This window comes from Oncorhynchus clarkii, chromosome 11 (assembly GCF_045791955.1).
Source record: "Oncorhynchus clarkii lewisi isolate Uvic-CL-2024 chromosome 11, UVic_Ocla_1.0, whole genome shotgun sequence".
NCBI lineage: Eukaryota > Metazoa > Chordata > Actinopteri > Salmoniformes > Salmonidae > Oncorhynchus > Oncorhynchus clarkii.
In genome coordinates this window covers 36,628,108-36,640,506 of record NC_092157.1, presented here as the reverse complement: position 1 = coordinate 36,640,506, position 12,399 = coordinate 36,628,108, and the positions used below count along the sequence as shown (strand labels likewise).

Sequence of the window (12,399 nt, the reverse complement as noted above, 5' to 3'; positions counted from 1 at the left end):
CAAGATAATCCATCCACCAGACAGGCGTGGCATATTTCACTCACCAGACATGTCACCCATTGAGCATGTGGGACGCTCTAGATCACCAGTTACCGCCAATATCCAGCAACTTCGCACAGCCATTGAAGAGGAGTGGGACAAGATTCCACAGGCCACAATCAACATACTGACCAACTATGTAAAGGAGCTGCGGTGAGCTGCATGAGTCAAATAGTGTTCACACCCGATACAGACTGGTTTTCTGATCCATGGCCGTACTTTTTTATTAAAAAGGTATCAGATGCATATCTGTATTCCCAGTCGTGGAATCCACAGATTAGGGCCTAATGAATTGATTTCAATTTCCTTATATGAACTATAACTCAGTAAAGTCTTTGAAATTGTTGAATGTTACGTTTATGTGCACCCTGATACAAACAGTAGCCGAATGTCAACAACTGGACAGTTTTAGTGTTTTGGGAACCTATATGTTGTCATATCACCCACAATGTTCCCACAACCTAAATAAATGTTTTAGGAAATTTGATAACATAACACATGTGTTCTGGGCCTGTTCTTGCAACAGGCAAATGGTTTTGCACCCTAATATAAACATTGAAATAATCAGCACAACTGGGCAGTTTGTGTGTTTCGGGAACATACTGTATCTCTTGTCATGTCTACACAATGTTCCCACAATCAAATTAAACATTCTGGGAGCCTTTAAAGAACCGACCAAATGTGTTCTGGGAACATTCTCACAACATCATGTGAATGTTTTTTGCACCCTAAAATTAACATTGTAGAATCAACTGAAGTTTTTGTGCTTTGGGAACATGTGTTTTGTGATGTCTCCACAATGTTCTCACCAGACTGCTCCCACTACCTTATGAAACATTACGGGAAGAAAATATGAAATGTGTTCTGAGCACGTTCTTGCAACATCAGGCAAATGTTTTATACAAACATTCTAGAATCAACACCACTGGACAGTTTTTGTGTTAAAAGAACATTTGCCATGACCTGACGAATGTTATGAAAACTTTGACAGAACCAGTTTTGATTTGCATAGGTGTCACTAATTACCTGCACATCTTCTTTGACGGTGTCACAATATGTCTCAGAGAGATGGGTGTGGCTCTCTCCACCCTCTTCCTCATTATCTTCCTCATCCTCTCCTTCCTCAATAGAGGTGCTGCTGGTGGGGCCTGAATTGTCCTTGCGGTCGCTTTCCTTTTTCTTCTTGCCGCTCTTCTTCCTCCTCCCTTCGAAGTGCAGCTTGGACAGGGGATGGTGCATGTGGTGTGAGGAGTGACGGTGGTCTGCAGGAAGATTCAGTGGTTATAAAGAGTGTGGTTTATGGAGTTAAAATAATTTGTGGTTTTCAGAGGGACTAATTTAAATCAAAGAATCAATTGTTTTAAATCTACGATTCACAATAATTATGGTATCATCGTCACAATTTCTGAAAAAGTGCACTATATGACCATAAGTATGTGGACACCTGCTCGTTGAACATCTCGTTCCAAAATCAATGGCATTAATATTTAGTTGGTCCACCCTTTGCTGCTATAACAGCCTCCACTCTTCTTGGAAGGCTTTCCACTAGATGTTGGAACATTGCTGCGGGGACTTATTTCCTTTCAGCCACAAGAACATTAGTGAGGTCGGACACGGATATTGGGCGATTAGGCCTGGTTCGCAGTCTGCGTTCCAATTAATCCCAAAGGTGTTCGATGGGGTTGAGGTCAGGGCTCTGTGCCGGTCAGTCAAGTTCTTCCACACCAATCTTGACAAATAATTTCTGTATGGACCTCGCTTTGTGCATGCTGAAACAGGAAAGGGCCTTCCCCAAAATGTTGCCACAAAGTTGGAAGCACAGAATCATCTAGAATGTCATTGTATGCTGTAGCGTTAAGATTTCCCTTCACTGGAACTAAGGGGCCTAGACCAAACCATTAAAAAAACAGCCCTCCTCCAACCAACTTTACAGTTGGCACTATGCATTGGGGCAGGCAGAGTTCTCCTGGCATTCACCAAACCCAGATTCATCCGTCAAACTGCCAGATGGTGAAACAGGATTCATCACTCCAGAGAATGCGCTTCCACTGCTCCAGATTCCAATGGCGATGAGCTTTACACCACTCTAGCCAATGCTTGGCATTGCGCCTGGTGATCTTTGGCTTGTGTGCAGCTGCTCTGCCATGGAAACCCAGTTCATGAAGATCCCGACGAACAGTTCTTGTGCTGAAGTTGCTTCCACAGGCAATTCGGTAGTGAATGTTGCAACCAAGGACAGAACATTTTTACGTGCTGTGTTCTCCAGGACTCGGCGGTCCTGTTCTGTGAGCATGTGTGGCTTACCACTTCGCTGCTGAGCCGTTGTTGCTCCTAGATGTTTGCACTTAACAATAACAGCACTTATAGTTGACCAGGGCAACACTAGCAGGGCAGAAATTTGACAAAATTACTTGATGGAAAGGTGGCATCCTATGACAGTGCCACGTTGAAAGACACGGAGCTCTTCATTAAGGCCATTTTACTGCCAATGGTTGTCTATGGAGATTGCAAGGCTGGCTGTATGCTCAATTTTATACACCTGTCAGTAACGAGTGAGGCTGAAATAGCGCAATCCACTAATTTGAAGAGGTGTCCACGTACTTTTGTATATAAAGTGTATATGAACCACCTAAGCGTGCGAATGTCCTGTGTGTACAAGTGTGTGCGTGTTTACACTCAAAGTCCTCCTCGCTGTAGGTGCGGTGCTGCTCGTCAGGGATCCTGGGGGCAGGGCTGATGATCTGCTGAAACCTCTGGACTCCCAGGGCTTTGTTCAGGTCCCCTTCATCCTCCTCATCCGCCTGCTGCGCCCCTTGCTGGGTTGAGGCTGGCGGCGCCTCCGGCTGAGAGAGGTAGAAAGGGAGGAGAGGGTCAGATTAGTCATAGGAGACATAGGGAATAAGATACTGGCTCCCTCTCGAGTCCTGTGATTTCTCGCATCCCATCTTCTAGTCTCTTTTCAATTGGAGAATATCAAAAGGTTCCTCCCATCTTCTCCAATGGATTTTGAAAAGGTGAAAAGAGACAAATGAGAGGAATCAAGGAAAACATTTAATTGAGAAAGAGCCATGATATTATAGGCCCCATTCAGAAACAACACCTAGCCACTTGTGTAAATCTGGAAGGTTTGGATAGAGGTAACCAGCATGGCAAAAATTCCATCTAGTCTACCCCGTTAAGTTAAAGCTACTGCTAAATTGCTAATACATATCAAATTCTTTCAGATCAACATGATGTGCGAAGGTTTTTTATGGACAGGAGAATTATCAATTTTAGTCTACCATGTTATTCAGGTTTGCTATATGGAGGCTGTTTGCTGACACCATTCATGCTTATGTCAAATCCATGTAACCTCACATCCCAACTGACACTAGAGGGAGTTCTAGTCATTCCAAATGTGTTAAAATCCACAAAAAAGACATGATTGTGGTCTTCTTGGGTTCCAAACAGTACCGTAGCTTTAAACTCAACATAGTGATTACCCTACAAGCTCTGTCCAATGACTTGGACAGGTTGGGGTCTATGGATGGTCGAGAGTAGTTAGTGGTATGATGGACAACCCGGGGAGTTAAGTCAGTACTTCCCAGCCCTCTCCTATGAGACCACCAGATGTTTCACACATTTGTTGTAGCCCTGCACTGACACACCGGTTTCGATTAGTTAACTAATAATCAAGCCCTTCACTAATTGAATAATGTGTGCCAGTTCTGGGCAACAACAGATATGTAAAACTTCTGGTAGTCTCCGAGGAGAAGGCTGGGGGGGGGGGGGGGGTTGTGATAAGGACGGGATGCAGTGGAGCAGGTGTACTCAATCCCGACAAAAGAGGGGGATCCTCCAGCTTTAAGGCAAAGCAGATGTTGCCATGGCTACAGTAGAGATTGTGCAGCTCCTGACAGAGCGGAGTACGCTCCCTCCTGTGACACTAGACAAACAGTCGCGGCCCCATGCCTCATTTGACGCCCCTTCAAACCCTTTCTCAGGCCATTTAACACGTCATCGGTAGATCAAATTCTCTCCGGCACTCGAGGGGGACAGAATAAATTCCACCTCATGCTCCTCATCCTCATGCTCCCTGTCGGTCTATATGACTGGAGTCTGGAAAATGGGGTTTTGCCTACACATCCATCCTAGACCAAAAGACACCTAGAAAAATATCACTCCATGGAGTGATAATGGCCATTTTCTACCTTTCATTAAAAAATGGTTAGCAATGGGGCTGCTGCATGTGTTAAATATAGGAATGAAAGAAATTCAATTTACAGCACTGGCTACTTTTTCACAGCACTGGCTACTATACTATGGAGTTACTGTGTGAACTACCTACAGTAGTAAATGCACACATACCACAAAAGGGTGTAAAAAAACAGACTCTCTTTGACAAATCTCTGACAGTGTCTGTGATAGAGTGTGAGGGGCCCCTTCACAAACATTCAATGTTGACCCAAGGTGACACTCCTCAACTGTCAGAAGGTCCATTCAGACCGTTCCACAAGAATTTGCTCAGGTAGGCTGCATTGGCCTCACCCTTACCTTAGTCACCTCTGTCAAACACAGATCACCAGAGTCCTATTGTTCTTTAATGGAGTTCAAGTGCCGGTTTGAGAGCTGTTTTCTGTCAGTCTCCAGTTTTTGGACCTGAAAGATACAAATCTAAAATCTTGCAGTTTTTTCCAGTCTGTAGTCCTATCGAATGCATTCAATACCTGAATGCCAGTTGATGGGCAGTTCATCCAAGAATAAACAAAGTGCTGCCGATCTCATCCACGTGTTAAAATAAAGCATCCTCAGTTAGTTATATTTTACCCCTTTTTTCTCCTCAATTTCGTGGTATCCAATTGTTAGTAGTTACGGTCTTGTCTCATCGCTACAACTCCCGTACGGGCTCGAGAGAGACGAAGGTCGAGAATCATGCGTCCTCCGAAACACAACCCAACCAAGCCGCACTGCTTCTTAACACAGCGCGCATCCAACCCAGAAGCCAGTCGCACCAATGTGTCGGAGGAAACACCGTACACCTAGCGACCTGGTCAGAGTGCACTGTACCCGGCCCGCCACAGGAGTCGCTAGTGTGCGATGAAACAAGGATATCCCTACCGGCCAAACCCTCCCTAACCCGGACGACGCTAGGCCAAATTGTGCGTCGCCCCATGGACCTCCCGGTCGCGGCCGGCCGCGACAGAGCCTGGGCTCGAACCCAGAGTCTCTGGTGGCACTGCGATGCACCCGGGAGGCCCATCATTCAGTGATATTTTTAACAATCAATAGATCCCCCACGCACTAGGAACTCCAGGAGAAGTGAAGACAGATTTCACCCATTGCTGTACACTCTCACATCACTTCACAGTCAATCTCTAAAGCTGTAGAGGATGTGTGAGGGATTTCCAGAAGGGTGAAACTATTTTCCACAACCAAAAACCTGTGCATCAACAAACCCTGGACGGTCGGGCTAAACCACTGCAACACTGAGGAAAGGTGAGCCCAGCCAAGGCAAACCGAAATAAATAAAATCGTAAGAAAAAACTCCTATGACAGCAAAAAAACAAACAACCCAGCAATAGAAAGACTAAAACAAAATTCTCTCTTTCATCAGTTATTTGAGGGACTTACCTCACTCATGGTGCAATAGGAAGAGTTGAGGTATGAATAGAGTCAGGATTGGCGTTTCACAGACAAGTGGCAATGCCCTCGTCTATGGCAACACTGATGCCCTCTGAATCTCTAAACCTCCATAAAACACATGTATGAGCAGAGAGCCGTCTCCCGTGCCCACCTTGGCCGCGTGATGCCCTAATCGTACGTACCCATATCTCCCAGCCTGGCACTAACCTATCTCCTATGATTGTGGCATAGTAGAATAAACAAGACTCTGCGTTCATGCTCTCTGAGAACAAACCAAATGCACTTAAAGGGCAAGCAGTGTTTGAATGGCACTCAGGTATACACTATATGACCAAAAGTATGTGGACACCTGCTCATCGAACATCCCATTCCAAAATCATGGACATTAATACAGAGTTGGTCCCCCCTTTGCTGCTATAACAGCCTGCACTCTTCTGGGAAGTCTTTCCACTAGATGTTGGAACATTGCTGCGGGTACTTGCTTCCTCTGCGCAGGCCAGTCAAGTTCTTCCACACCGATCGACAAACCATTTCTAAATGGACCTTGATTTGTGCACGGGGCATTGTCGTGCTAAAACAGTTGCCACAAAGTGGGAAACAGAATCGTCTAGAACGTCATTGTATGTTGTAGCGTTAAGTTTCCTTCACTGGAAACAAGGGGCCTAGCCCAAACCATGAAAAATGCCCCAGACCATTATTCCAGACCACCAAACTTTACAGTTGGCACTATGCATTGGGGCGTTCTCCTGGCATCTGCCAAACCCAGATTTGTCCGTCTGACTTCGATGATGAAGCTGATTCATCACTCCAGAGGAAACGCTTCCAATGCTCCAGAGTCCAATGGCGGCGAGCTTTACACCAGCCGACGCTTGGCATTGTGCATGGTTATTTTAGAATTGTGTGTGGCTGCTCGGCCATGGAAAACCATTTCATGAAGCTCCCGAAAAAGTTATTGTGCTGACGTTGCTTCCAGAGGCAGTTTGGGACTCAGTAGCGAGTTTTGCAACCGAGGACAGAACATTTTTACGCTCTACGTGCTTCAGCACTCTGCGGTCCCATTCTGTGAGCTTGTATAGCCTACCACTTCATGGCTGAGACGTTGTTTTTTTCTAGACGTTTCCACTTCACAGTAACAGCACTTATAGTTGACCGGGGCAACACTAGCAGGGCAGAAATTTGACAAACTGACTTGTTGTAAAGGTTGCGTCCTATGACGGTGCCACGTTGAAAGTCACTGAGCTCTTCAGTAAGGCCTTCGACTGCCAATGTTTGTCTATGGAGATTGCATGGCTGCATGCTCAAATCTACACACCGGTCAGCAACAGGTGTGGCTGAAATAGCCTAATCCACTCATTTGAATGGGTGTCCACATACTTTTGGTGATGTACTGTGTGTGTAAATATTGACCAATGTGCTTTAGAGCCTAAATCTCTGTCAGAGAGGCATTGGAGTGGGCGGGGGTTGCTAGGGCACGACAGTATGTGAACATCTAGAACATTGCAAATAAAATAGACTCCAACCGCAAGAGAAAGACAATTACAGAGAAGCAAGGAAACCATGTACATTTAGGAGTGAAATGTTTGAACTTTTTTTACACAAACTTCCTAGTACTGTAGAAAGAGAGGGCATGCATTGAACATGTGCCACATAGGCAATTGAATAAGCAATGTTTTTCCCCCACATGATTTACAGTCACATATTTACATGAAGCAACTACATTTGTCCACAAATAGATCAGATAGAACACCTGAATGTCCTGAACTGGTGGCTTCCTGTAGGAGTTGTGGTACAACTAATAACTCATTACTCAGTGCTAATGTTTTGGGGTTAAACATTGGACATGTTCGGACCACATGGATTGTTAGAGGACAACATCACACAATGGCTCTGTGACATTGGAAGACTTGAAAGCGTCAAATTAAAGTGCATTGGCATGTGCATCTGCACTAAGCAAGGACTGCATCTCATGAGTCATCGCATTTGAAGGTACTGAGTGCTCAGATAGGAGGAAAACAGTCCTAATGTTGGAAACAAGCAGCGTTATGTTGTCATCCAGAATCACATGTTTCTTTTCCAAGCTATAGCACACAATATTTGATAAACATGAGTTTTTTTTTTAAAGATCAAAAAGTTTAGTCTGCTGTGTGTTTTCCTTTTTGCCATGTTTAATCAGATATTGTAGTATCGCGATACTGGTATCGTGACAATCCTACGATCGTAAGAGTGACCTCCACAAGTAAGGAACAAATAGAGGTTGGTGATACTGTAGATACCATGTACACTCACTGGCCTGTGGTTCTCATAGCGTTATTATGGCTGTACTTGAGGTTTGGGGTAGCCTGCCTTGGTCGTCATAAAAATGTCATCAAAATAAACATTGAAACACACACACACACACACACACACACACACACACACACACACACACACACACACACACACACACACACACACACACACGTAAGAAGAGAAATCAAATCTGCCATGGTGGAAAATGTAAAAGATATATAGAGGAAGTGTTCTAATATCTAATTATGTGGTTACACCTTTACATTGCAGAAAACCGGGCCCTTGCAGAAAACCGGGCATGGGCCCTTAAGTCCTCAAAATGTTATACATCTGCACCATTGACTTGCTGCATCACTGCTTGGCATGGCAACAGCACAGCCCTCAATCGCATGGCGCTACAGGGGGTGGTGCGGACAGCCCAGTACTTCCCCGGGGCCTAGCGCCCTGCCATCCAGGACCTCTATATAAGAGGGTGTGAAAGGAAAGCCCAGAAAAATCACTCCAGCCACTAGGGTTGCACATTTTGGGGAATATTCAGGTGGAAACCTTCCGTGGGAATTAACGGGAATATATGGGAATTAATATTAATACCATTTAAATGTAGATGTTTTTTGCATTGGATATATTTACCATATCATATGGAGACAGAAACATAAACCTTTTACCTTATCATAAGTAGACATAATTGCAAATTATTAAATCCTTCCAATAGACATTTTAAAAAACAATTTGGTTACGAATTTAACTTTAAATGAGTTGACTCTTCACATGGGATGATTTCACTGTACAACAAAAGGGAATATTGAATGATCACCAATGATCCATCGAATCTCCCCCAAAAAGTTTTCAACATACATCTGTAAACCTAAAGCTTTGGTTGTCTTCCTCTCAGGCTTACATGTCTTCTCCCTGGACCTCCTCAATGTCCACCTCTTGAACATCAGACTTTGGCCTCATCTTCACTGTCACTTTCCAACTTTGCTGAGGATGGCTCGTTGTCAGGCTCAAAAAGCATAACATTTGCCTGGATGGCCACCAAATTTTCAACCCTTGTATTGGTCAGCCTGTTGCGTGTGTGTTCCCAAACAAGGACCAGTTGCGCTCTGAGGCGGCTGATGTTTGTGGGATTTGGAGGATGATGGGCTCTTTCCCTTGTTGCCTCTCAGATACACAAAGTCCCTTCCACGTGGTGGCTGATGAGATATGTTGAAACGCCTGCAACATTGCATCTCCATTCCAAAGACATTGCTTGGAAGTGTACTTCGCCAGACTGCCAAGAACCTTGCCCTCATCCAGGCCAAGGTGGCGAGACACGGTAGTGATTACACCATAGACCCTGTTGATCTCTGCACCAGAAAGGATGCTCTTGCCAGCATACTTGGGGTCCAACATGTTCGCTGCGGTGTGTATGGGCTTCCGGCAGAAGTCTTCACTACAGTTTCCTCTGCTTGGAGCAACAGTGAAGTGGGCAGGGCAGCACGGATTTCTTCTGAACATCAGACAGGATGCCATTGTCTCCCTCAATCCGTGCAATGGCTACTGCTATAGGTTTCAGGAGTTTTAGGCGGCTTACCACTCTCCCAAAATACATCATCCAGGAGGATCCTCTTGATGGGGCTCTCCATATCTGCAGACTGTGATACGGCCATTTCTTGGAGACCCCTGCCCCCCCAGGAGACTGTCAAACATGATGACAACATCACCCCAACGGGTGTGGCTGGGCAGCTTCAATGTGATGCTCTTATTCCTCACTTTGCTACTATAACTTGATGACCCTTCACATAGCGAACCCTTTCCTTCGGCCTCTTGTAGAGTGTATCCATTGTTTTCAGTGCCATGATGTCCTTGAGGAGCAGATTCAATGCATGAGCAGCACAGCCAATGGGTGTGATGTTGAAGGTAGGACTCCACTTTAGACCAAGCAGCCTTCATGTTCGCAGCATTGTCTGTCACCAGTGCAAAAACCTTATGTGGTCCAAGGTCATTGATAACTGCCTTCAGCGCATCTGCAATGTAGAGACCTGTGTGTCTGTTGTCCCTTGTGTCTGTGCTCTTGTAGAATACTGGTTGAGGGGTGGAGATTTAGTTAATTATTTCTTGTCCACGAACATTCAACCACCCATCAGAGATGATTGCAATACAGTCTGCTTTCTCTATAATTTGCTTGACCTTCACTTGAACTCTGTTGATCTCTGCATCCAGCAAATGAGTAGATAAAATATGTCTGGTTGGAGGGGTGTATGCTAGGCAAAGAACATCCAGAAATCTCTTCCAATACACATTGCCTGTGAGCATCAGAGGTTAACCAGTTGCATACACAGCTCGAGCAAGACATTCATCAGCATTTCTCTGACTGCGTCCCTCCATTGAGTCAAAACAACTGCCGAATCCAGGAGGACCATGAGGTGCTATCGATAAGGTGTCTCATTTTCACCTTGAATAGAAGTAGAGGGACTTTTGTCAGAAGTTGCTTGTTGTGAGCGCTGAGGAAACATTATGCACTTGCCCAGATGATTCTGCATCTTTGTTGCATTCCTTACAGTATTTGCAAATGTACACAGCTTTAACTTCTACATTAGCTGCAGTGAAATGTCTTGAAACATCTGATAGTGCCTGTGGCATGTTCCTGTAAAGATTAGAATGTTTAAAAAAAGAAAACAATTTAAAATAAAAAAAATACAATTCCATGTACAGATAAATAGTTAAGCAGTTAAAATGAAACATGTATGGAAACAGGTGAATTAACACTCCTCAGTTAGCAGGGTCAGGCAAGCTAAAAACCCACATGGTAGCAAAAACTAACTAGCAGAAATTGTTAACAAGTTAGAAAGGATTTAAACACACTTTGCTGTAGGCTACTATTTATTAGTTAACAAAAAATAATGTTGTATAAAATATATTCACCCCACCCAGTATTGTAATCAAAACTTACCAGAAAGCATGTAGACCTTGGCTCAGACAGTGTAGTAGTGTGGGCTCAATAGCATCTCACTCGTGTGCAAGATCTTGAGATTCAGCTGTACATGTGATGGAAGAGTATACTGCACGTGATGGAAGAATGCACTGTGCATGCAGAGGGTTGCAATTCCATTGAATTGGGGATAGTTTAACCAAAATATGCCACACGACCTAGAATTGCCTTGTGTAACCCGCATAAAAAGTTCACTGTTATAAGCTAACATTTTTGATGAATTTAAGCAAAATTCCCCAAATTCCTGGGGTTAACTTCGCATGGAAAATGTCGACCCTTTTCAGCCCTGTCAGCCACCCAAGCCATAGACTGTTCGCTCTGCTTCCGCACTGCAAGTCTTACACAAAGTCTGACACCGACAGGCTCATTAACAGCTTCTATCCCCAAGCCATAAGACTGCTAAATAGCTAACACAACGGCTACACGGACTGGAGTTGACCCTTGTATGTTATTTTTGCACTTTGTATGCACACTTACAGGAATGTCCAAACTCGCGCACTCTGACACTCCAACACACACGTATACTGACTCCACACACACACACACACAGCTGCTACTCTGTTTATCATATATCCTGATGCCTAGCGACCTCAACCCCTATACACAGAGGTAGCTATCACTCCAGGATCCCTGCACATTGGAAAAATGGGATTGAAACTGACCCTGTATATACAGACTGTAGCTTCTCACTTTTATTTCTCGTGGGTTTTGTTCTAGATTATCTTATTTATAGTGATAAATCGATATTGCATTGCATACATCGATAACTGCATTGTTGGGAGCTTGCAAGAAAGGTATTTGAAGGTGCTTGTGCACATGCCACAAAAATGTGAAAATCAATCATTCAAAAAGTAAAGATCAATTTTACCAGAGGGAAAAAATATATATGTCTAACGCAGATTTGCGGGACACTCTTAAGGGGGTACCACACAAATTAAATCACCATGAGTAAGTAACTGAAATAAACCCCATTTCGTCTATGAAAACATTTGTCATGGAAAATGAATGCTATGCAGTATGTATCAGAAAAGAGGTCATTAACACTAAATAAATTCATAGGGACATGTTTGGTGTGCAGCATAATGGCACAGGTTGGGAACCACTGCAGTAAACCAAAATAATACAAATAGTTTAGGCAAGCTGAAATATTAATCTCAGTAATGCAATATACTATCTACAGTCTGTTAAATGTACACAGGTTTGTTACATGCAAAGTGTGCAGGCTAAATCAGTATTCAGCTGGCCACCTACACATAGGCTACAGAGAGGATTATAGGAGTCGAGAGGTGGCCCAAATCCCACACAGCCAGCAACACTCAGGCCTGTTGATTATTGAGTAATTTCATTCCTGTAGCAACAGGCCTGACGAGGATATCTAGGGAAGCTATGGAAGAGTAATGCCCTGAGTGTAAATATACAGTTGAAGTCGGAATTCACATACACCTTAGCCAAATACATTTAAATTCAGTTTCACAATT

At 44.1% G+C, this 12,399-nt stretch overlaps 1 protein-coding gene across 2 annotated transcripts in view; it reads right to left on the bottom strand.

Moving 5' to 3' along the window:
* LOC139420480 (anion exchange protein 2-like) overlaps positions 1 to 12,399 on the bottom strand; it is a 73,799-nt gene that overhangs the window by 27,513 nt on the left and 33,887 nt on the right. For both annotated transcript variants that reach the window (XM_071170673.1, XM_071170675.1), the window contains 2 exons: positions 2,714 to 2,882; positions 1,066 to 1,301 (listed from right to left, as the gene is read on the bottom strand). In XM_071170673.1, coding sequence (XP_071026774.1) covers positions 1,066 to 1,301; positions 2,714 to 2,882 — 405 coding nt within the window. The remainder of the gene's footprint in view (positions 1 to 1,065; positions 1,302 to 2,713; positions 2,883 to 12,399) is intronic.